The sequence below is a fragment of the Mobula birostris genome, chromosome 8, assembly GCF_030028105.1.
Source record: "Mobula birostris isolate sMobBir1 chromosome 8, sMobBir1.hap1, whole genome shotgun sequence".
Taxonomy (NCBI): Eukaryota; Metazoa; Chordata; class Chondrichthyes; order Myliobatiformes; family Myliobatidae; genus Mobula; species Mobula birostris.
Window position 1 is genome coordinate 15,876,593 of NC_092377.1, and position 27,111 is coordinate 15,903,703.

The 27,111-nt window shown below is 41.2% G+C and overlaps 1 protein-coding gene across 5 annotated transcripts in view; it reads right to left on the reverse strand.

The window, feature by feature from the left end:
• The window catches only part of ahctf1 (AT hook containing transcription factor 1), a 108,208-nt gene that overhangs the window by 72,515 nt on the left and 8,582 nt on the right, over positions 1 to 27,111 (reverse strand). For 4 of the 5 annotated variants that reach the window (XM_072264825.1, XM_072264826.1, XM_072264828.1 and 1 more), the window contains 3 exons: positions 12,325 to 12,453; positions 3,168 to 3,421; positions 1,183 to 1,363 (listed from right to left, as the gene is read on the reverse strand). In XM_072264825.1, the coding sequence (XP_072120926.1) occupies positions 1,183 to 1,363; positions 3,168 to 3,421; positions 12,325 to 12,445 (556 nt within the window). In that variant the 5' untranslated portion in view covers positions 12,446 to 12,453. Of the gene's footprint in view, positions 1 to 1,182; positions 1,364 to 3,167; positions 3,422 to 3,525; positions 3,556 to 12,324; positions 12,454 to 27,111 lie in introns of those variants that run through there. The other variant, XM_072264830.1, reaches the window with a different exon arrangement.

Consider the following 27,111-nt stretch of genomic DNA (forward strand, 5'->3'; position numbering starts at 1 on the left):
GCATGCATTTGACTGATTATTGTCAGAACTTCTTTACTGACACCTTTTCTAATTCAGATCACCATCATGTAGGAGGGAAAAATAGCTGACAATAATTGGTACCTGACAACACAAGCTGCGTTGCAAGAATGTCTCAGAGAACTGACATTATGAAAACAGCTGGTCTAGAGATTAAAAATGTCAAAGGCCTGACAGTCTGTGGTAACCACTGCCCAGGAAGCGGAGGACTACGTTTAGACAGGATGGGATAAAGTTTAACATGTTGACTCATCCAGGATACTGGAATATCAGCCAAGCTGCCGTGCAACAAACAGGCACTGAAATGGTTGTGTAGAGGTAAGAACGGTGTCATCAGCCTAGGTGCAGAACCTATTAAGTCTTCAGAAGTGTTGCTAACAATCTGCAGACAGATGCGAAGTATGCGTGCATCAAGAAAAATGCCAAGAGACTGAGAACTCTGGATCTAATGATATTAGGTGACATCGAAGTGATAGCAACAATTAACTGGCATGATTAGATATTCAATCTGGAAATTATCTATCAAATGTAAGGAAAAATATCTTTTGGCCAAATGATCATTTTCAGTAACACATTTCTTGCTTTTTGCTATGTAGAGACTTTTTGACATCAGGCAGTTAACATTCAGGAACCTGACGCTGCCTTTCTACTAACTCTAGTTATTCACAGCACAATCTGAAACACATCATCCAAAATGCTGCAATGCAGAAAATTAGTGGTCGAACTGGGTGCTGTTCATAAGCTGCAGCATTCCACTACCATGTTGGGAACAGCAACTAAGGTTCCTGATTCCCCAGCACACACTGCATGACTGATTTAGTTACTTCAATGTCAGGCAATTGCTGATGTAATTCACTGGGCTCATCATCCAGGATATAGCATCTTGAGCAAACTCAAATACTTCTTGCTTTGATATTTGACAATTTACTTTCTTACAAAGTGTTGACATGCTTGTTAAACAACAACGGAGCTTATGAAGGCCATATTATTTAGTCATTATCATACTGATGCTTATCGAAGCCTGTTGTGCTTAACTAACTCTCCCATGACAAGAATAACCACAGTTCAAACGGTACGTCACTGGCTACAATACATTTTAGGGCACTTTGAAGCAATGAAAATAACGATGGATATGCAAGCCTAATTTTTGATAAGCAAATTTACCTGCTGGTTCTTGCTCACTTTGACTGCAGGCGAAATTATCCAGACACAGATCGATAAGAAGAACATGTCCAGTGTCAGTTACAACTGCTACTACACCAAAAAACCACCGGAGACTTTGATTTAAACGCTGTGTGCTAGCTGTTGCACCTCCATGGTTAACAATTGGCTCAATAGCCACTACCTGAGATGAAAGAAATTAAGATATAAAAGTGCTCTATACCACGTTAAAATGTTACACCAAAAGCAAAATGCAATGGTATATATGTAACTTATAATGTGTCATCTCAGCATTCTGCTAACTTGTGGTTTTGAACATCAATGAAATGTATCAAAGGTATAAAACACCCTTATTACATTACTTTTACCTCATCTTAATAAATGGGGAATCAGAACACTGTCACCTGCTTTCCCATAATGCCAAGCCACGTGAATGCACCGAGAAATGAATGTTGGGAAGAAAGTATTTGTTTACCTTGCTTCAGGAAAAGAAATATTCAGGGCAAGATTGCACATAAGCATCATTTACAAAAAGAACCAGGCATGAAATGACCAACCTACAATAGGAAGTCACCCTGTTCAGATGTAAGCAACTCAAACAAAACTCCAGGATTGAGTACAAGAGCAAACTCATCAAAAGTTAGATTTCATTAGAGTGGGGAAATCAGTCACTTAACTGAGAATTATTATTTTTTTAAAACTTGAATGGAACGGAACATGGTTCCAAATAATAAAGCCAATCCATCCTATGTCCAAGTGGCACTTCGCCAGCTGAACCATTAACCAAGTTAAAACCACTAACACTAATCAGCGTTACACAAGAACTATTTCATGAAACTAACTTAGTTGAAAAATCAGGAAGAAAAAATAGTTCAGAATGAGAGTGTATGTCATTTTGATTGAAGTGGTTTAAATCTGGATACTGACAGTGCATCGCGATTAAAAATATACTTTTATTTTTAAAGAGCAACAACAATGCCACTTCCAGTAAAATAACTCCATTTAAGCACGTATAAACAGGGAAAACAAATTCCAATATACACAAAAGAACCACCGTCAGAATGCAAATTGTTATACCAGAATAAGAAAACAAATTTATCTTTTAGAATGCTATTTGCTCATCTGCGAGCTATAATGATGCTAATTAACTGCTTTTACAACATATCAAATAAAATTAAATATACTCTATAGTAGCATGGCGTTTGTAACTATAATTTCAAGTGGGACTGCAGAAACTTATTTAAAGAGAACCTTGCATGACTGATAATGAATGTGATTTTAAGCAGGATCCAACGACACATCAGTATCATGGGACAATTTGTATATAATGGTGAAACTTCTCACATGTGAAATATCAAAGTTGCTGGTGAACGCAGCAGGCCAGGCAGCATCTGTAGGAAGAGGTGCAGTCGACGTTTCAGGCCGAGGAAGAGGTGCAGTCGACGTTTCAGGCCGAGACCCTCCTGACGAAGGGTCTCGGCCTGAAACGTCGACTGCACCTCTTCCTACAGATGCTGCCTGGCCTGCTGCGTTCACCAGCAACTTTGATGTGTGTTGCTTGAATTTCCAGCATCTGCAGAATTCCTGTTGTTTACATGTGAAATATGTACATTTTTATTAGTAATTCCACAAAACACGAAAGGTTATGATAAAGTAAGTATCCAATCACTCAATATTTTCTTCTTCATAAATAAGGGCACATTTTTAAAAAGGTTTAAAGGCATCTTTATAAAAACAGATATTCAAGAAAGGAACAACACATACAAGACCAAGTATCAGTAGTTTAAAGAATAATTGAAAGACAAAGCTATTTTTCATTTTTCCTTGCCTTTTGTGCAAGGATATGAAAATTGAAATAAAATTTTAAACACAAATTTGGCCCTACTTATTCCCCAAACATTAAGTACCATGAAAACTTCAAATAAGAACTTATTAAACAAATGAGTTAAGTAAAGAGCACGTGAACTTGTCAGTGGAGGATGACATACCTTTCCAGGGAGAAACACTGCCTTAACCACTCGGGAAACTGAGAGGTCGTAAAGGCAGAGGATGCTACCTTCAGATTCTTTTAATCCAATCAATAGTCCAGTTCTTTTCAACCAACAAAATTCCTTGACTGCCAGAATGGTGGGTGGATGCTCTCCAATTCCACAAAACCTATAGGCAGACAGTCGTTCGCCTGTGATCGAGTTAAGAAGCTCCAAATGAGCACCACACACCAGCCAAGACAATCCATTTCTGCCTGAAAAAGAAACCCAAGAGCCATTAACTTGCTTGCCTTCAAGAATATAAAACTCAGCTGCACAAGAAAGTGATAACCCAAAAAGCAAACAATAAAAAACAAACCTGTGCTCATCAGACCTGCAATCAACTCCTGTTGCAGGCAGATTGCATAATCCATAACTACTCTCAGAATGGCACTCAGCTTTTCCCCCAAAATGTTACAAAGATAAATTCCAATCACTATCTATTAACAGCAACTTGGGATGAGTAACTTTTGTAATGAGTAACTCCACCGATGGATAAGCAAGCTGGTGATCAGATTTCTGTAAATAATACAGGCTTACGCATGCTTGCTGAAACTATTTGAGACGAGATTGTCTTCAAAACAGTGTGTCCTTCTTTTATTTGGTTCCACCAAATAAAAGCACACACACCAAACTAAACCAACTGCAAGCAGATAATCAATAACAAACACTAGAAATTCTGCAGATGCTGTTCCAAAGCAACACACACACAGAAGCTGGAGGAACTCAGCATGTTAGGAAGCAACTATGGAAATGAACAAACAGTCGATGTTTTGGGTCAAGACCCTTCTTCAGTTCTGGAAAGGAAGGGGGAAAAGACACCAGGAAAAAAAAAAGGGTGGTGGGAGGGGGAAGAAGGAAGGAGAATAGCTAGATAATAAATAAAGGTACCCCTCTTAGATACGGATAATCCGCATGTTAATGGAGGAGAGGCTGTGTTCTTAGAAAAGCTTTCAGCCTAAACTTCCATAACTTGCATCTGTACATGTCAAGAAACATGAGTAGACAAAAATAAACTTTCAAGTTTTTCAGTAGCGACTTGCCAATTTTCCCAAGGATGAATTTCCATTACTCAAATGGCCATAATGTGGGGATTACCTATATTTTCAAAAGTTAATTCTTCCTTACTATCTAGGGGTACCCATCCTTTAATTATTCATTAGGTTTAATATATAAATGAAAAGGACTCCACAACAGCAGAAGAAATGGGTGCCCCAAAATGCCATTTGGCTGAGTATTCTCCACCATTCACCAAGATCGTGGCTTATCAACTACTTTTACACATCACATCACTCACTTCCTGTAACATCCAGAAAACTACCAATCTCTGTCTGAATGAACTCAATGACTGCATCTCCACAGTGGAGAATGTTAAGAATTCCTTGCTTGAAGAAATATAATTTCAGTCCTAAATGGCTTACCTCGTCCTTTGAAGCTGTACCGTCTGGACATAAACTTTAAGTGGGGAAAACATCCTGCCAGCAACTAGCCTGTCAACACTTACAGGAATCTTAAGCATCTTCCATGAGATCTCCCCTCATTTCACTGAACTCTAGAGAACACAAGCCTGTTTAATTACTCTTCATGCATCAAACTCACTAACCTTGGAACCAAAGTGAATTATTGTTGTAACTAACTGTTCATATTCTTTTCAGGCATGGAAACAAGGTATACAGTGTCCAGCTTTTTTTTTTAAGTATATAAAGGGTAAAAGAGACTCGAGGGTAGATATAGGACCAACAGAAAATGATGCTGGAGGTATTGTAATAAGGGACGCAGAGACGGCAGAGGAACTGAATGCGTATTTTGCATCAGTCTCCACAGTGGAAGACACCTGCAGTATACCAGATATTCAAGAGTGTCAGGGAAGTGAAGTATGTGTAGTGAAAATTACGACTGAGAAGGTGCTCAGGAAGCTTAATGGTCTGAGGGTGGATAAATCTCCTGGACCTGATGGAATGCACCCTCGGATTCTGAAGGAAGAAGCTGGAGAGATTGCGGAGGCATTGACGATGATCTTTCAAGAATCGATTCTGGCATTATACTGGATGACCGGGAAATTGCAAATGTTACTCCACTATTTAAGAAGAGTGGGAGGCAGCAGAAAGGAAACTATAGACCTGTTAGCCTGACATCAGTGGTTCGGAAGTTGTTGGAATCGATTGTTAGGGATGAGATTACGGAGTACCTGGAGGCATATGACAAGACAGGCGAAAGCCAGCATGGTTCCCTGAAAGGAAAGCCCTGCCTGACTAACCTACTGCAATTTTTTGAGCAAATTACAAGCAGGGTAGACAAAGGAGATGCAGCGGGAGTGGTGTACTTGGATTTTCTTTGAGAAGGTGCCACTCATGAGGCTACTTAGTGCTTAGCAGGATAAGAGCCCATGGAATTCCAGGGAAGTTACTAGCATGGGTACAGCATTGGCTGATCGGCAGAAAACAGAGTCGAAATAAAGAGATCCTATTCTGGCTGGCTGCCGGTTGCCAGTGGAGTTCCACAGGGGTCGGTATTGCTACCACTGCTTTTTATGATGTATGTCAATGATTTGGACTATGGGATTAATGAATTTGTAGCTAAATTTGCCGATGATACAAAGAAAGCTGGAGGAGCGGATAGTATTGAGGAAACAGAGCTTGCAACGAGACTTAAGATAGTTTAGGGGAATGGGCAAAGAAGTGGCAAATTAAATACAATGTTGGGAAGTCAATGGTCATGCACTTTAGTGGAAGAAATAAACGGGCAGACTATTATTTAGATGGGGAGAGAATTCAAAATGCAGAGATGCAAAGGGACTTGGGAGTCCTTGTGCAGGATACCCTAAAGGTTAACCTCCAGGTTGAGTCGGTGGTGAAGAAGGCAAATGCAATGTTGGAATTCATTTCTAGAAGTACAGAATTTAAGAGCAGGGATGTGATGTTGAGGCTCTATAAGGCACTCGTGAGACCACACTTAAGAGTATTTGTGTGCAGTTTGGGCTCCTTATTTTAGAAAGGATATACTGACATTGGAGAGGGTTCAGAGATGATTCATGAGACTGATTCCAGGAATGAAAGGGTTACCTTATGAGGAACGTCTGGTCGCTCTTGGGCTGTATTCCCTGGAGTTCAGGAGAATGAGGGGGAGGATCTCATAGAAACATTCCAAATGTTAAAAGGCCTGAACAGATTAGATATGGCAAAATTATTTCCTATGGTAGGGGAGTCCAGGACAAGAGCGCATGACTTCAGGATTGAAAGACGTCCATTTAGAACAGAGATGCGGAGAAATTATTTTAGTCAGAGGGTGGCAAATCTGTGGAATTTGTTGCTGCAAGGGGCTGTGGAGGCCAAGTCACTGGGTGCACTTAAGGCAAAGATAGAAAGGTTCTTGATTAGCCAGGGCATCAAAGGGTATGGGGAGAAGGTGGGGGTGTGGGGATGACTGGAAGAATTCAATCAGCTCCTATATCTTAAGGCTTTACTCAATACTCCAACCAATGAAGGCAAGCATGCAACAGACTTTCTTCATCACCCTATCTACTTGCCAAGCCACTTTCAGACAGCTATGAACTTGACCCCAAAATCCCTGTGGATTTCAACTTTGATTCCAAGTTTTCAAGACTTGTCTAAACATCAATATTATTACTCTTTCAAAATCTAAAAAAATACTCTGCTTATCAACCGCAGTGCACAACACAGGAAACTTCACAGTACATTGCGCGTGCCATTCCTTCCCACTCACTACGCTTTTCTCTTTTCTCTTAAAATCTCTACAACCAGCTTCCTTCTGAATTCCAATAGCTTTTATGTCAAATTTAACAAATGTGTTTATTTGGTCCCTCTAAGCTAAACTGTTGATAAAGATCGTGAATAACCTGGGTTCCTCAAGCACAAATCCTATGCAATGCTCCAGAACTCTGACTCCATTCTCCAGAAATTCCAGGATCTATGATAAGAACCAGTGTTCACGGTTACAGCCACCCATAGGTTATTGGGAATTGTCTACTTCTCCACCAGCTTCTCTAGCACTTTCAAAAAATATATATACCGTAAATTCTGGTGTATAAGCCGAGAATGTGGCCCTAAATTTTGGTCCTACAATCAGGTGGTTGGCTTATACAGAGGGTGCCAACTTTGGAAAAACGAATACATGGAAGACAGGTCGTATTTATTGGCTGTTTTTGAGTCAAACACAAACGCTTATGAAATCTACACAAAAGAAAAGATCTACAAAACACACTCTGTTTCTCAATTTACTTGTGCACACTGTTGTCGTCAAACGTTCAGAGCTTGAATCTCTTACACTCTTCATTATCTGACTCTCTGAAAATCGTGTTCCATTCTTCAGCAGTCACCATATCATCGTAAGGATTGTCAATTTCTGCTTCGACATCATCATTTGCAGCTTTACTGGCGGCCAAATCTCCATCATCTTCTTCCCAAAGCAAATGATCTTCAGTACCATCCAAAGCATTGCTGATGCTGCACTTCTTGAAGGCCTTCACAATGCACTCGGCCTTCATTTCCTCCTACGACTGCGCTACCCACTCGCAAACTGTAGCTAGAGATGCGGCCCTCATATTTCCCGCTGGAGTGAATGACTGATTTCCAGACATCATCCATTCGTTCCACTGTTGACACATGAATTCTTTGAATGGTTTGTTTAAACTCACAGCTAGTGGCTGGAGCACAGACGTCAAACCACCGGGAATGACTGCAAAGTCCGTATTTTCAGCTTTCAATGCTGCTTTTGTCTCACCTGACAAGTGCACTTTGAACATGTCCCAGACAAGTAGCGACTTTTCCTTCCTGAAACCTTCGGGACGTCGATGCCACACCTCTTTAACCCACTTCAAGCAACCCGCTTCGTCCATCCAGCCGCGTTCTTAAACGTAAACAACACCCCCGGGACTTTTTCCTCCCCTTCTGATTAACAGTGTGGTTGCCAGCAAAATCAAAAAACATTGGTGTCTCGTTCATGCTGCCAATCAATGAGAGCGGGAAAGAATGTGCCTTTTGATGCTTGATTACAACCAATTGGAAGGCCACAATCTTATTCTCGAGGTCGTTCGGCAACTTTTGAGCAATCTTTGTTTTTTGTCTCAACACAAGATCACGTCTATTCATAAATCGGGTGCACCAACTTCACGTAGCTTTGAAATTTTCGCTGACCTCACAGTGTTTTTCGGCCCATTTCAACGCTTGAACTCAAATCATTTCTCTGATAACAATGTATCCAGACGATCGCTGGTGATTCACCCACTCTAAAACTTTTTCTTCCAGTTCTGGCCACTGGCATGTTTTCCTGCGGTTTGCACATTTCGTCTTTGGCATTTCCCTCAGTGTGTCCTCTGCCTTTCTCCACTCTCTCACTTGTTTCTCATTTACACTAAACTTCTTAGCGGCTGCAGAATTAATCGTTCTTTTAGCAAAATCAACAACCTTCAGCTTGAAGCCAGCATCATATTGCATTCGTTTTAATCTTTTGCACATGGTGGTCGCAAACTCAATACTGGGTACATGTACTGATCCTGTGTTATGTTTTAACGAGATTACGATGGGTGTTAAATGGTTTCACGGGGGTTACATTTCAGAGGATTCTTTACCATTGGGAACCTAATCCAAAACTTCCCTCCCTGATTTATTTATTAAGAATTTTCTTATAACGCTCTACAATGTGTAGGCCTATCTTCTTAGCAGGTACTGGTCACAAAATTTCCAGGTTCCGGATCCGGCAAAGCTGAGTAACGGCATGTGAGATCTTGTGATCTTTTCTGGTTAAATCAGAAACCTCGACAAAAGGGGTCGGCTTATACGAAGGTAACATGAAAAAGTCACATTTTTAACCTTGAAAATGGGATGGCGGGGTGGGGGGGGTGGTCAGCTTATTCTCCGGAATTTACTGTACTTACTTCCCACGGTTCCTAATTCAAATGATCCTGTGTCCTGTAGCAGGAATAAAAGTGTAGACTATTTTCCAAACAGAGAAAATTAAAAATTACGAGGTGCAATGGGATTTGAGAGTCCCTGTGCAGGATTCCCTAAAGGTTAACTTGCAGTTAGGTCAGTGGCGAGGAAGGCAAATGCAATGTTGGCATTCATTTTGAGAAAAGGATGTAATGCTCAGGCTTTCAAAGGCACTGGTGAGGACTCATTTGGAGCATTGTGAGCAGCTTAAGGCTCCTAATCTAAGAAAGAATGTGCTAACGTTGGAAAGGCTTCAGAAAAGGTTCACAAGGCTTATCATGTGAAGAACATTTGATGGCTCTGGGCTTCTAATTTTTAGAGTTTAGCAGAAGGAAGGGAGATCTCATTAAAACCAATCGAATGTTGAAAGGCCTAGATAGAGTGGAAGTGGAGAAGATGTTTCCTATAGTGAGGCAGCCTAGGATCAGAGGGCACAACCTCAGAACACAGGGGCATCCATTTTGAATGGAGAAAAGGAGGAATTTACTTAGCCAGAGGGTGGTGAATCTGTGGAATTAGTTGCCACAGGCAGCTGTGGAGGCCAGGTCATTGAGTATTTGAAGCAGATGTTGATAAGATTCTTATTTAGTCAAGATGTGAAAGGTTATGGGGAAAAGGCCGGAGAATGGGGTTGAGAGGGAAATGGATGAAATGACAGAGCAGACTTGAAAGGCCAAATAGCCTAATTCTGCTCCTGTATCTTATGACCTTGTGGTCTAATGTTTTTCTGAATTTTGGACATGCATAAAACATGCAGATCTTCTTAATCAAATAACGATAACTACTCAAACTTAAATGAATGACTTCATCAGAAAACTCACAATGAAGAACTGTACTTTCAAACAATTATTTTTAAGGTGATCCAGATTTCCTTTGGTTCTGAAATGAACATGTCAACTCTTATATACAACAGCCATTTAGAATAAATTACTAAAAAATTTCAAACTGAAACTTAACTAGCAATGATGTAAAATGCTGCACATTAACAAAAATCACTAGTGCCCCAGTAAAAGTAGCCTCAGAAAGTTATCATATGAGGGAAAGGATTGGGTTGCAGACTGAGACAAGGCCAGAGAGAGAAGGGGAGATGACCTGAGAGGTAAAAAAAAAGCTGACTTGCTAGCTTTGTAACAACAGTCAAACAGATATTAGCTGTTCTCTCAAATAAATGAAGAGCTTTGTATACATATTTGACAACAGGTGGCTCATTGGTAACGATGCTGTTTTCTGCTTCTAACTTCTCCTCATCTGACATGTTTCACAGTATTTACACAAGTCTAGTACAGATCCAGCAAATCCTGAACAGCTGTAATGCTTTTGATTAATCCCCACACACATCTTCAACAGACAGTAAGGCTCTTAAATTGGACGACAACATCTCTAAAGAAAGAGCTGGAGCTGGCTGGAATATATTTCATCTTAATGGCATTAAAATTCACATTCTTGTCTGCTGCAACAACAAAATCTTTCTAGAACACATGACACAGAGCAGTGTTGAGCCTTTGTATGCATACTTTCCTTAATTAATTGCAGATTTTACAATTCTAACGGATAGAAATAACATGTGCTCAACTTGGTCACTATATTGACTTTAAGCACACTTAATTCTCCCCAGGTACCCATTTTAGTGTTTTTTTGGGGGGGGGGGTGTAAGAAGGGAAGAAACCATCCCATCTGTGTGGCTAACATGCATTTTTATTCTACAAGTGGACACAGCATGAAAATCCTTGTGGATTGGGTCATCCAAGAAAATGGTCAAAGGATGCCTATGAGAGTTCGCGTCAGTAGTCTTGAGTCTTGGCCTTCTCTCACAACAAAACATAGGTATTTACCACTTCTTGACAAATTGCTATCAAATACATAAAGGCTGATTTATACTTGTGCATACTAGCTTACACCATAGCCTACGCAAGTGGGCTACGCTGTTGTGAGCATTTATACTTGTGCGTTGGTGTGTCCGCATCGCTCTGTAATTCACCGCCAAAACGCTAGTTGGCGGTGGGGTTTCTATGCTACTGTGTTGAGTTTCGTTTGAAACTCAACACGAAGAAACTCAAACTTCAAACAATGGCGACTGAAACTGAAGAAGGGTGAATTTTCTGTGCTTGTCCAGCCACTGAGAGACATGGACAAGGAAATGCATTTCAAATATTTTCCGATATCGCAGGTAGATTTGACGATTTGGTTCATCGTCTCCAACCGTTTACTTCGCATCAGTGTACACACAGTATACTCAGAGACTGGCAATCACCATTCGAGTTTTAGCTTCAGGTGGAAGTCAACAGGCTGTAGCAGCTAGCTACAAACTGGCATCAAGCACAGGGTCCTCCATAATTTCGGAGGTCTGTAAAGCTTTATGGAAAGCATTGCAGCCCGAGTTCCTTCCCTGCCCTTCAGTTGCCCAATGGCAAGCTATTGCGGCGTAGGAGGAAATGCGATGCAACCAAGCGGACCAATCACAGTAGCTGCAGTCTGCGACGCCGCAACGTGCAGTTACATTCTGGGAGAGGTGCATGTTAGGCTATGGCATAGGGTTCGGCGTACATACAGCGTAGGGTACCCCGCTACGCCGTACATTTGACGCAAAAGTATAAATCAGCCTTAAGAGATTCTACCTTTTGAGTTTGGGCCCAAAATAAAATTCAGTTTGTCATCTGCAGCTTGTATAGTTTGCAAAGAACAATTGGCAAGATATTCGAGTCAGAAATATCTTTTAAGCAAAATATATTTACAACTTTTGATGCTTACACCTACCAGACCAAGAATACTTGCACAAAGTTGTACACAAAAAGTCTTGTGTTCCTGGAAAGTTTTACCAACTTTTATGCTATTATTGAACTAAATCAAGGACAAACTAAACAGAATCAATAACTTGAACCAAAGTGTTCAAAGTCACAACCTGAACATCAACAAGGAAAAAAAGCTAACATAAAAGTAACATTACCTTTTCTGGTAATATACTGCACTCTGCAGTCAAAGCACATTGATATTTAGCATTATCTATAAATTACCTTTAAATGGGGATAAAGAAATACAAACATGTTGTACCTAAAAACTCTACAAATACTGCAGTCCACGTTCTTGCATTCCAAAGACAAAAATTGTTTAGTTAAATGGCATGGAAGACAAATAAGATATGCAAGTTTTGGGTGAACATATTTATGTCTTACCTGTTGCAATTTTCCCGTATAGTCCTACATCTTGTGCTGAATCATCATCACTAAGAGCTTCAATGGTCACTTCTGGAAACTGCAGTAGACTACTCGTGACTTGTGCTGTTAGTTCACACATACTTCACTCTGAAATAAAACAAAATAAAACATGAGATACAGAGCAACTGAGCAATATTTCACCAGTTAAAACCTTACTAACGTGTAACGCTTAGGGTGTGGAGCAGGTTAAATGATTACATATTACATTGCAACTGAATGCCAATGTCCAAATTATTGTCAAATGTTATTGAAAGCATAGTTTGGAAATGAATTCTGTGGCTATTCCGTAACTGTGGGGAAGTCAGACAAGAATGCTTGTTATTTATAATACAGTGGATTCCAGTTAATTAGGCCATTGGTTAATTGGGGTAGCCACTTATTTCGGACAACTCTTAAAGAACAAAAAGTAACCAAGAAAATAGCCAGGATTTCCTTCGTTTGTTTGGGACAGCATGTGGCTTAACTGGGACAGGATACTGTTCCCAGACAGTATCTACCTAGCATCAGTCATGTGTGCTTGTGTGGCCATTTAACAATACACCGTGCTTAGAATAAACAATTTAAAAATATCGCCAGTTGTACTTGTTTGTATACCAAAACCAGTGATTTTAGTCACTAACAATTGGTGAAAATTAAGCAGCAAAACAACTCTGAACTCTTTTGCTCACTGCAGTTTAAAGGATTCATGCTTGGAAATGCCAGAAACAGTCCCAGGAGTAAAAACGAAATGATTTCACTACAACAAGTTAGGAACTAATAAGAATTTGAAAGTATCAACAATCATCTTGAATATTGGCTTTGCTCCCCACCAGATACTCAGCTCTCACCTGTAGCTCCAAGTAGCTGTTTGCATTCCACAGCGGCCACACACTGATCCACCAACTAGGTGAGGGTAGCCAGTGGGTCTCATACCCAGTGAGATAAGAACTTGCTTGCCATAGCATGAGAAATCAGCTTTGGTGGACTGGGCAAATGAGATCTACAGTGAGATCCAATGGCCAGGAAGGTGGTTCTGCAACACTACATGGAGAGCGAAGGACATAACAAGGCACAGAAGTCAAGGTCATTCACTACAATCAAAACCAACCCCAGTTGAGATGACTACTCGTACCAGAGGACCCAGACTTGCGAGAGCGAGAGTGTAAATGCCCCTATTCAAAGGCTTTTACACTTCAAAAATTCTCCCACACAGGTTTCGTGTCATTGTCGATCAAAGGACAACCACCAGTTGTATTGGTAGTGCTATAATTTGCTCTGCATTTCAATTAAGTACATTCAATTGTTATTCAGTTCATTTTTTAAACATCTACCTTTTTTTTTTAAACTATTTTCATGAAACTTCAGCTAATTGGGGCAGCTGCTTAACAGGGCCAAAATATATTGTCCTGATGTGCCCCAATTAACCAAAATTCACTGAATTCCTTTGCATACTGTTCATATTTTAATTCCTTTCCAGATATAATGATCAAAATCACAGCAAGCAGTACCATTTTGAGTTTGATACTTGTCTGCACCATAATAGAACTGGAATGAGGTTACAGAAGGTCACGTAGACTAGGAATGACTAGGAGCTTTAACACAGAGGAATGGAGCTGCTGAAGTTGACATGTGCTGATTATTCTTTCACATATCTGGAGGGAGGAAAAGATGGCAGCGCGATGCAGCGCACGTGGCTGTTCCAAATGGTATCGTATCTGTGAAGTAGGATGCCGTGTACAATCCTGATTTGATAGAGACAGACGTGAAGAAGCACGGAGGAGCATCTGGAGAAACTTCTGAAATGCCTGCTTCGCTGCCGCTGCTACTGTGCAATCGAGAATCTCCGGAGGGAAGGCCCCAAATCCTCAGCCTTGCCTATTGCCTGTGGCTGGGGCCGGGGTCGAAGCGCTCGGCAGAGATGGCGCTCGTTGCATCGGTGTCGGAGAGCTGGTCGGAGGCTTGGAGTTTTCGGATGGACTCAAGAGTCGGACTGTGGTCGGATGCTTCCGGGATGCTGCATCGGCAAGTTTGCGGCGCTGGAGGTTTACCGTCTGCATAAAATGATAGGACTTCCGAGTGACTTGAGATTTTACCGTGCCCATGGTCTGTTCTTATCAAATTACGGTATTGCTTTGCACTGTTGTAACTATATGTTATAATTATGTGGTTTTTGTCAGTTTTTCAGTCTTGGTTTGTCATGTGTTTTCTGTGATATCATTCTGGAAAAACATTGTATCATTTCTTAATGCATGCATTACTAAATGACAATAAAAGAGAACTGCGTATCCTCACAATCTAATCTGATCTAATATATTATGAAAGACTGGACCACCATGTCTACGGCAGCTATCATATATGAATTGTTTATCCCTCTGGGCTTGCTCATTCAAGTACCTGTAAAGATGCCTCTTAAATGCCGTTCGTGCCCCACCAGATCCCAACAACCAACCTTTGTGAAAAATCCCTTTCATCTTAGACCTACACCCCTAACATGGAAAACAGACACTGGCCATCTACCCATTACGTGCCTCTCATCATTTTATATACCCTTAACATAACACCTCCAGCCTTCACGCCACCAGGAATAATCTCTTACATAATCTCTTTTAATAATTCAAGCCTCCAATCCACACAACACCCTCGAGCTAAATCATTTCCTTCTGATAGGGTGAGAAATATAAATGCACACCATACTGAATAAAGCGCAGTCTAACCAATATTTTGTACAACTGTAACATGGCATCCCTCCTCTTATACATTGCTTTGGCTGATAATGGCAAATATGCCATACACCACACTACTCTTTTATTCTTTCCTTAGCTAATATTTTGGTCTTAATAAAGTTTTTCAACTTTATAGGAATTTTTGTTAAGTTGTCTGGCAGGGATATCTCATGGCCCTTCTTCACCCTCCGAATTTCCTTCTTAAGTGCACTCCAACATTACTTGTGCTTCTCAAGGCTTGCCTGATCCCAGATGCCTATAAATGACATTCTTTCTTTACTGAAACCAGAACCTCAATATTCCTCAGTCAGGGTTCTCCAATCATGCCGGCTTACCACTTGCCAGACATCCCTCTACCAGCAAAGAGCTTTTACGAGTTCCTCTCTGATGCCATTGAAATTAGACTTACCCCATTTAGGATTTTAACTTGAGGATCAGTCCTTGTTTTTTCCCCAGAGCCACAAAATAATAGAATTTATAGTCATTGGTCCCAGAGTGCTCTCTGACACATCAAAAGTCTTGCCCAGCCTCCCTTTCTTAAAAGAGATTGAGTGTAGCCTCCTCTCAAGTGAGATTATCTACCTATTGCTTCAGAAAACTTTATGACATACTTAAATTCTGCTCCAACAACTAGAACTCAGATAGGACCAGTCAATACAAGGTAAGTTAAAATCATCAACTATTACAATGCTATTATTCCTATTCTTACCTGTGATTTCACTACATATTTGCCTCACTAATTCCCACTGAGTATTAGGAGCCCTATAGTATAATCCCATCAAAATGATAGCTTTTTTCTCATTTCCAAGATCTACCACATGATCTCAGTGGACATCGCCTCCAAGTAGTGTTGTAGTGCTCTCCCTGATTAGAAGTACAACTTCCTTTCCTCTCTCACCTCCACCTATCACAAATGAAGCATCAATACCCCCGAAAACAGATGCCAGCCCTGTCCATCCCTTAACCATATTTCCATAATAGCTATAATCGCCACAGTACTGCGGTAAGCAATGTTCTGAGTTTATCTACCTCTCCTTGCATTAAAGTAAATGTAGTTGAGCCTATTAGACCTTCCAGATTTACTATCCCGCACTGCTTCTTGGAATTGCTTGCTCTAACCTCCATATGTGTTTCAATGTTCTCATCTGTGAAGATCACTACTTTCGGTTTAATTTTAAATCCATCAAACAGTGTGAGCAAATCTCCCCGTAAGAGGAGGGTGAGAGCCACTGGCACAATCTAATGCAAAGTTCTGTTCAAAAATGAACTCCTACTCTTAGTTATACTTTATTGTTGCCAAACAATTGATGCTAGAATGTACAATCATCACAGCGATATTTGTTTCTGCGCTTCCATTGCAGAGCATTGAGGGAAAGGAGGAGAGAAACAGAAAGGTTAAGGAAATTTGTTTGGAACTTTTTGAAGACATCAATGGTAGAAACAATTATTTTTTTGGAAGTCCCTTTCATTGCCTTGCCAAAAGGTGTTAATAAAATGGAACCAATAAGTATTGAAAACATTTAAAGTAGATGCATTAAAGTCAACTCGATTTAATCCATGACAGAGTGGATTGTGTAGCAAATAAATCCACAAAGGAATTATTGTTAGGTAAAAAAAAAAAGGGTCTCACAGACTCAAACATACAGAACAGAAATAGGCCCTTAATGCCCACCTCATCCATGCAATCTGCACACATCCCATTTGTGCTCATCCAGTCCTCATCTGTCTTTTCAACCCAGGTAACTGTCCAAATGCCATTTAAACATTGTAATTATATCTGTTTCTGCTACTTCCTATGGCAGCTCATTCCAGATATTCACTGCTGTTTGAAAATCCTACTTTTAGATCCCCTACAAATGCTGCCACCCATATATTAAATTTTTTCACTCTAGTTCAAGACTCCTCCGTCCTGGGAAAAAGATCAGAAACAGAATCCGGTTTATTGTCACTGACGCAAGTGGTGAAATTTGTTGCTTTGTGGCAGCAGTACAGTGCAGGCACTATAAATAGTATTAAAGGTATATAGCGAGGTAGTGTTCATGAGTTTATAGACCTTTCAGAAATCTGATGGCAGAGGGAAAGAATCTGTTCATGAAATATTGAGTGTGGGTCTTTAGCCTCCTGTTCCTCCTCTCTGATGGCAGTAATGAGAAAGAGGCATATCTGGATGGTGAGGGTCCTTAATGGTGAGAAGGTTTGTGCCTGTGATGGAGCTGGTTGAGTCTGGAACCCTCTATAGCCTCTTACAATCATGTACATTGGTGCATCTGTACCAGACAGTGATACAACCAGTCAGAATGCTCCCCTTTGTACATCAGTAGAAATTTGTTCTGGAGTCTTTGGTGACATGCCAAAGCTCCTCAAGCTTCTAATGAAGTATAACCACTGACATGCCTTCATTGTGACTGATCAATATGTTAAACTCCAAATTTTATAAACCACTATAAAAATTATGTAGTAATACAGCACAGAAACCATTTACTCATGTTTGGCCTATATTACGCTAAACCTTTCCTATCCATGTTCTTGAGTGTCTTTTAAATGTTATCATAGTTCCAAACTTCCTGCCAGAAGTTTGTATATTTTCCCTGTGAACACATGAGTTTCCTCCAGGTACATTCCAGTTGGTAAGTTAATTGGTCATTGTAAACTGTCCCGTGATTAGGCTTGGGTTAAATCAGGCGACCAAAAGGCTCTATTCACAATGTATCTCAATAAATATAAATACATTAACAAACAAACAAGCTACTTCCTCCAACAGCTCTTCCATACAGGCACCACCCTACATTTGAAGGAGTTGCCCTTCAGGTCCGATTTAAATCTTTCCCCTCTCATCTTAAACCTATGCCCTCTACTTTCTGATGCCTCTCATCTGAAGAAAAATATTGTGCATTCATCCTATCTACACTTTTCGTGATTTTATTCACCTCTGTAAGATCACTCCAGTCTCCTGTATTCCAAATTCTCTTAGTCTGCCTAACCTCTCCCTGTAACTCTGACTCTTGAGTTCTGGCAACATTCTCGTAAATCTTCTTTGCACTATTTCCAGCTTATTAACATTGTTCCTATAACAGGGTAACCAAAACTCTAGAGAACATTCACCAACATCTTGAGATAGTAGTACGAATAACCTCAACTCCTTTACTGAATGATCTGAATGATGAAGGCAAACACCTTCTTCACCACACTGTTTACCAGTGATGCCATTTTCTGACCCAGAAAGTGTTGCAGAACAGGAACCTAAGCATCGGTTCCTGTTCTGTAACACTCTCCAAAGCCCGACCATTCACCCTGGTTTTATTTCCCAAACTGCAACATGCTCACTTACCTAGCTGTTCAGGATCCCTCTAATTTTTGATAACCCTGTTCACTATCACCTCTTACTCCTATTTTAGCATCATCTGCAAACTTACTAAGCATCCCTTGTATATTCTCATCCAAACTGTTATATAAACAATGACCGCAGCACCAATCCCTGCAGCACATCACTCGTCACAGACCTCGTCTGAAAAACAAGCTTCAGAATCAGAATCAGGTTTAATATCGCTGACGGATGTCATGAAATGTGTTGTTTTGCTGGAACATTCACTTTCTGCTTCCTACCATTGAGTCAATTATAGATCCAATATAATTCCACGCCCTCACTTTGGGAAGTCGGATCACCTGGCTCTAGTCCTACTCCCTGAGTATTGGCAGAGACTCAAGACTGCAGAACTGGTAGGGAGGACCAAGATGGTATGGACAAGGGAAGCATAGGAGCACTGACAGGATTGCTTTGAATCGGTGGTCTGGACCGTATTCAGGGATTCATCAGTTGTTACCAACTTCATTAAAGCCTGTCTGGATGTGTGTGTGCCTACAAAGACTTGCTGTACATTCCCAAACCAAAAGCTGTGGATGAAGCAGGAAGTACGTCATCTGCTGAAGGCTAGATCTGTGGCATTCAAGTCTGGCGACTGAGGTCTGTACCAGAAAACCAGGTATGACTTGCGGAGGGCTATTTCAAGGGTGAAGAGACAATTTTGAACGAGGCTGGAGGCGACATCGGATGTATGACAACTCTGGCAGGGTTTGCAAGATGTTACTTCCTACAAAGCAAAACCCAATAACATGAATGACAGCGATGCTTCACTACCAGATGAACTTCTATGTCTACACAACTCCCTTGTCCATTCGTCCCCCCCATCCCTCCCCACTGATCTCCCTCCTGGCACTTATCCCTGTAAGCGGAACAAGTGCTACACATGCCCTTACACTTCCTCCCTTACCACCATTCAGGGCCCCAAACAGTCCTTCCAGGTGAGGCAACACTTCACCTGTGAGTCGGCTGGGGTGATATACTGCATCCGGTGCTCCCGATGTGGCCTTTTATATATTGGTGAGACCCGACGCAGACTGGGAGACCGCTTTGCTGAACATCTACGCTTTGTCTGCCAGAGAAAGCAGGATCTCCCAGTGGCCACACATTTTAATTCCACATCCCATTCCCATTCTGACATGTCTATCCACGGCCTCCTCTACTGTAAAGATGAAGCCACACTCAGGTTGGAGGAACAACACCTTATATTCCGTCTGGGTAGCCTCCAACCTGATGGCATGAACATCGACTTCTCTAACTTCCGCTAAGGCCCCACCTCCCGCTCGTACCCCATCTGTTACTCATTTTTATGCACACATTCTTTCTTTCACTCTCCTTTTTCTCCCTCTGTCCCTCTGAATATACCCCTTGCCCATCCTCTGGGTCCCCCCCCCCCCCCCCGTCTTTCTTCCCGGACCTCCTGTCCCATGATCCTCTCATATCCCTTTTGCCTATCACCTGTCCAGCTCTTGGCTCCATCCCTCCCCCTCCTGTCTTCTCCTATCATTTTGGATCTCCCCCTCCAACTTTCAAATCCCTTACTCACTCTTCCTTCAGTTAGTCCTGATGAAGGGTCTCGGCCTGAAACGTCGACTGCACCTCTTCCTAGAGATGCTGCCTGGCCTGCTGCGTTCACCAGCAACTTTTATGTGTGTTGCTTGAACTTCTATGCCTATTTTGAAAGGGAGAATATAACTGCAGCCATGAAGATCCCTGCTGCACCCGGTGACCCTGTGATCTCTGTCTTGGAGGCCGATGTTAGGCTGTCTTTAAAGAGGGTGAACCCTCACAAGATGGAAGGCCCCGAGGAAGTATCTGGTAAGGCTCTGAAAAACTTGTGCTAAGCAACTGACAGGAATATTCAAGGACATTTTCAACCTCTCACTGCTATGGGCAGAAGTTCCCACTTGCTTCAAAAAGGCAACAATTATACCGGTGCCTAAGAATAATAATGTGGGCTGCCTTAATGACTACCTCCCGGCAGCACTCGTATCGACAGTGATGAAATGCTTTGAGAGGCTGGTCATGACTAGGCTGAATTCCTGCCTCAGCAAGGACCTGGACCCACTGCAACTTTCGTATTGCTACAATAGGTCAACGACAGATGCAATCTCAATGGTTCTTCACGCCTTAGACCACCTGGACAATATAAACACCCAAGTCAGGATGCTGTTCATCGACTATAGCTCAGCATTTAACACCATCATTCCCACAATCCTGATTGAGAAGTTACAGAACCTGGGCCTCTGTACCACCCTCTGCAATTGAATCCTTGACTTCCTAACCTGAAGACCACAATTTGTGTGGATTGGTGATAATATCTCCTCCTTACTGGCAATCAACACTGGTGCACCTCAGGGGTGTGTGCTTAGCCCACTGCTCTACTCTCTCTATACCCATGACTGTGTGGCTAGGCAGAGCTCAAAATACCATCTATAAATTTGCTGATGATACAACCATTGTTGGTAGAATCTCAGACGGAGGCAAGAGGGTGTACAGGAGTGAGATATGCCAACACGGAGTGCTGTCGCAGCAACAACCTTGCACTCAACGGCAGTAAGACAAAAGAGCTGATTGTGGACTTCAGGGAGGGCAAGACAAAGGAACACATACCAATCCTCGTGGGGATCAGAAGTGGAGAGTGCACAGTTTCAGGTCCCTAGGTGTTAAGATCTCTGAGGACCTAACCTGGCCCCAAAATATCAATGCAGCTATAACGAAAGTAAGAGAGCGACTACACTTCATTAGGAGTTTGAAGAGATTTGGGATGTCAACAAAACCACTCACAATCTTCTACAGATGTACCGCGGAGAGCATTCTGACAGGCTGCATCACTGTCTGGTATGGGGGGTGGGGGGGTGGTGGCTACTGCACTGGACCGAAAGAACGTGGACTACTTCTTAAATATTGTGAGTTACCTCTTTCTGGATTCTGAAATCTATCTTGAAATTCAATGAACCAGCAGTTTTTAGGCAAACAAGAAAAAGGATCAAATCCAAAATGGCACAAGGTCCTTAGCACACTGGTGGCAAAAATCCCTGCTCTCCTATACATTGAGATCTGGTCTACCAATAGCACACATCTTAAGGTAGTGGTAAAATACCATCAGCAATATCTGCAAAATATCTGTGGAATTCATTGCCACAAACAAATTTCATGACAAATGCCAGTGATATTAAACCTGATTCTGATTCACAGATGGCTATGGAGGTCAAGTCACTGGGTATATTTAAAGCCCAGGCTTATCTATTTATTTATTTAGAGCTACAGCGCCAAGCAGACTCTTCCAACCCCATGAGCCGTGCACCCAGTAACCCACCCAGCCTAATCACAGGACAATTTATAACGGCCCGTCTTTGGCTAACCGGCACGTCTTTGGACTGTGGGAGGAAACGGGAACACTGGGGGAAAAAAGCATGTGGTCATGGGAAGAACATACAAACAGCAGGGAACTTTGACGCTCTGAGCTGTACTTGCACCGTACTAACTGCTACGCTACCGTGGCGCCTCTCAAGGTCAACAGGTTCCTGATTAGAAAGAATGTCAAAGGTTTCGGGGGTGGGGGGGGGGAGAAACAGGAGAATGGGGTTGAGAGGAAGAATAAATCAGCCATAACGAAATGGTGGAACAGACTCGATCAGCAAAATAACGGAACCGTTAGCCCTGACGAAGGGTCTCGACCTGAAACGTTGACTGTACTTCTTCCTATAAATGCTGCCTGGCCTGTTGCGTTCCACCGGTACTTTGTGTGCGTTGCTTGAATTTCTAGCATCTGCAGATTTTCTCATGTTTTCAGGGCAAATTTTTTTTTGTTTACACAGACAGTAAACAAAAAGATGGTGGTGGAGGCAAATATGATAGAGGCATTCAAAAGGCTCTTTAAGATAGGCACATGAATGAGCAGGAAATTGGAGGACAAGGCATTGTGTAGGCAGAACGGATTAGTTTAGTTGGATATTTGATGACTGAAATGTTTTCCTGTGGTGTGCTCTATGTTCTAATACTACCAATTAAATCTGTGAACATTTTCATATTATTGTCCCAGCTTTACAGCTATAATAGGAAATATTTAAAATCAATTAATCATTTAACATCATGAAGGATCCTACCCACACTGCTCATGGACTGTTTGTTCCACTCGCATCAGGGAGAAGGCTATGTAGCATCCATGCCAAGACCACCAGACTCAAGAAGTTACTTTCCCCAGCAGTATGACTGATCTCCACCCACTAACTCCACATTTCCCACTAGTCACTTTATGTACAACCTTGTGTCACTTTACAGACATACAAGCAACCTATACAAGCTATCTCGCATGTTTACATTTATGGCATGATTATTGTGTTCTTTCTTGTTTTTTTTTGTGCTGCATCAGAGCTGGAATAACTTATTTTGTTCTCCTTGTACTCGTGTACAGGAAATGAAACTGAACCCGAGATATATCCGAAGGTGCACTGGGACACATAATAAGTAACCTAGGATCATCGGGTGTTTCAATGTCAGACACCCTTGCCCAGGCGACCCAGTCAGGATTGATCAGGCCCTGGCTTGTGTCCCAGTACCATTGGTCCATGGCTCACACCTCTTGATCCACAGACATAGCCTCTGTGAGCTGCTGTGACAGTGAAACTTAACAGCATGAATGGCAGCAAAGTTTCACTATCAGATGAACTTCTATGCCCACTTTGAAAGGGAGAATATAACTGCAGCTGTGAAGATCCCTGCTGCACCCAGTGACCCTATGATCTCTGTCTCGGAGGCCGATGTTAGACTGTCTTTAAAGAGGGTGAACCCTCACAAGATGGAAGGTCCCGACTGAGTACCTGCTAAGGCTCTGAAAACTTGTGCCAACCAACTGGTGGGAGTATTCAAGGAGATTTTCAACCTCTCACTGCTACGGGCAGAAGATCCCCCTTCAAAAAGGCAACAATTATACCAGTGCCAAAGAAAAATAATGTGAGGAGCCTTAATGACTATCGCCCAGTAGCAATCACAGAGGTTGGATATGACTCGACTGAACTCCTGCCTCAGCAAGGAACTGGACCCACTGCAATTAGCCTATTGCCACAATAGGTCAACAACAAACGCAATCTCAATGGTTCTTCACACGGCTTAGACCATCTGGACAATACAAACACTTACGTCAGGATGCTGTTTATCAAACATAGCTCAGCATTTAACACCATCATTCCCACAATCCTGATAGGTAAATTACAGAACCTGGGCCTCTGTACCACCTTCTGCAATTGAATCCTCAACTTCCTAACCGGAAGACCACAAACTGTGCAGATTGGTGATAAAATCTATTACTTACTAACCATTAACACTGGTGCACCTCAGGGGTGTGTGCTTAGCCTATTGCTCTACTCTCTCTATACCCATGACTGTGTAGCTAGGCATAGCTCAAATACCATCTATAAATTTGCTGATGATACAACCACTGTTAGTAGAATCTCAGATGGAAATGACAGGGTGTACAGGAGCGAGATATGCCAACTGGTGGAGTGGTATCGCAGCAATAACCTGGCACTCAACATGAGTAAGACAAAAGAGCTGACTGTGGACTTCAGGAAGGGTAAGACGAAGGAACACATACCAATCCGCATAGACAGATCAGAAGTGGAGAGAGTGAGCAGCTTCAAATTCCTGGGTGTCAAGATCTCTGAGGATCTAACCTGGTCCCAACATATCGATGCAGTTATAAATAAGGCAAGACAGCGACTACACTTCATTAGGAGTTTGAAGAGATTTTGTATGTCAACAAAAACACTCAAAAACTTCTATAGTTGTATCATGGAGAGCATTCTGACAGGCTGCAGCACTGTCTGGTATGGGGAGGATACTGCACAGGACTGAAAGAAGCTGCAAAGGGTCATAAATTTAGCCGGCTCCATCTTGAGTACTGGCCTACAAAGTACCCAGGACATCTTCAAGGAGCAGTGTCTCAGAAAGGCAGCGTCCATTAATAAGAACTACTCCCCCCCCCCCCCCCCCAGCACTCAGGGCATGCCCTTTTCTCATTGTTACCAATCATTGTTAGGTGGTACAGAAGCCTGAAGGCACACACTCAGGGATTCAGGAACAGCTTCTTCCCCTCTGCCATCCGATTCCTAAATGGACATTAAACCTGTGAGCACTGACTCACTTTTATTAATATATATTATTTCTGTCGTTGCATGATTTTAATCTATTCAATATATGTACACTGTAATTGATTTATTTATTATCATCTTTTCTTCTTCTATATTATGTATTGCATTGAATTGCTGCTGCTAAGTTAACAAATTTCACGACACACGCTGGTTCTGATGGTCTTAAGGGCCCTTTTCTTTGCAGGCCCTGTAATGCCAAGGAGATAGTAGGTTCAGCATAGCGAGCAGCCAGCAAAACCTCTGCACTAGACCTCAGCAAAGCCTCTAGAGGCTTCCATCATGCTCTCCACTCGTCTCTGGCTCTACTCAACGCTCCCGGTAATTGGCTTTCTTATGCTCAAACGCCTCCTTAATCCAATCTTCCCAAGGCACTGTCAGTTTACCATGACCCCCCTCCTGTCTTCTCCTATCATTTTGAATCTCCCCCTCCCCCTTTCAAATCTCTTACTATCTCTTCTTTCAGTTAGTCCTGACAAAGGGTCTCGACCTGAAACATCAACTGTGCCTCTTCCTATAGATGCTGCCTGGCCTGCTGCATTCACCAGCATTTTTTTGTGTGTGCTGCTTGAACTTCCAGCATCTGCAGATCTCCTCGCGTTTGAATTAATCTCGGAAGGAATGCAGTAACTACCAGTAGAGTGGCTAAAACACCAAATTTGCTACCACATGTTGCTAGAAGTTAACTATGCGCAAGAAATGAATTCAAGAACATGATAATACGATTAGAGGAAATCACAAAGGGAGGAGGCTTGAAAATAGCATAAATAGGCATAGTTTGACCAGACAGCGCTTTGCAACGTTTGAATTTCAATACAAAGTTGTCTATGCCAAAATAGTATGTATTCCAATAATTTTATATTAAATTACTGATTAAATAACTGACTCAATTTTAAGTTCCCCAAAACAGCAAGGTACCTACAAGTTAGTCAAATTATTTTGCAAATTTGCTCAAATGTTTTTGTAGCAAGGATACATAAAAGTACCTTGTTGCCTTCACCTTGCACTTACACCATTTCAGGATGCATTTTATTGTATTTAGAAATTTTGTTCTTTAATTACTAAGCTCCATGACACTTTCAAGTCACATTGATAGTATGTACATTCTTCCTCTACTTGGATGCATCATTAAAATATTTCCTCTTTTCTTTCTAAAAAGGAAGTTCCCATTCCTCAGTCAATAACAAACCTCTGCAAATAGTATTAAGGCTTGCAAAATAAAGAGAATAATAATTTTTTCTTATCTGAATTCTTAGTATTTTCAATCTTCCAAAAAAACAAGCTTAAGGTTGTCAGAACTTTTAAAAAAAGTTGAAGAGACAGAAGTGCTGCTTATTAATTCAAAATACAAAAATGAAACTACAATAATAACTGCTATTACTGATAGGAATGCTGTCATTTACAAAGAACACAAAGCCCGCATCTAACTCAACTTTTATATGGTTATCTTATATGGTTAAAAAAAAAATTACCTCAGACAGTGAAAGCAACTAGAACTGTGCGCAAAAAAAAAAATCAAAAGATGGAACACAAACTTCAAAACTTTTGATTAAAATTTTGGATTCTGCATTCAAAAAATCACAAAGAAAACAACAGTAGGCTTATGATCCCATTCCAAGGCCAGTCCTGCACTTTTTCCTACTTAGTGGTATCTTTGATACAACAGGGTGACCAAAATGTGGCCTCACGAATGTCTTCTACAACTGCAACATAACATCCTAACTTCTATTATTGATGGACTGACTGATGAAATCCAGCATGCCAAAAAGTTTCTTCGTCACCCTGTGAGACCCTTTCAGGGAACTAAGTACTTGTTCACTTGTTTTCCTAGGTCCCTCTGTTCTACAATACTTCCCAGGACCCTAGTGTTCACTGTAAAAGCACTACAATAACCTGTCTTCCCAAAATGCAACACTTAACACTTAACTGAATAAAACTCCATTTGCCATTCCATAAAACACGGGAGCAGAATTAAGCCATTTGGTACATTCAGCCTGCTCTGATTCCTTGGCCATTTAGCCAGCTGATCAAGATCCAACTGTAATTCTTGATAAACATCTTCATCACCTATGATACCAACTATTTTCATATCATTTAACTTACTAACCATTTAAATTTTTTTTTCTATATTCTTTTACAAAACTGATATTTCATGGAATTTGCATGAAATATCAGTTAATATTGAAAAATCTCTACCAGCCTTTGGGAGGTTGATGTTAAGTGAATCTGAACGGCATCGGTTGCAAATAATTCAAGAACTATTCTAAAATGGAATCTCGTATTATATTGTAACCTGTGAGAGCGTCATTAAAATTTAATAAAAAACAAATTAATCATCAAGATATTCGAAAAAAAGGAAATTGGAGAAGATCAATTTATAAAATAATCCACAATATTGGTCTGACTTTCACAAATTTAATAATCTGAAGTTAAAGTAATTATTTCTTGATATTCAACATGATATATGAAGTCATCTTTATCCTCGATACCATTAAGTAAAGATTTGAGTTATTGCCTAAGGAAATTAAGCAATGGA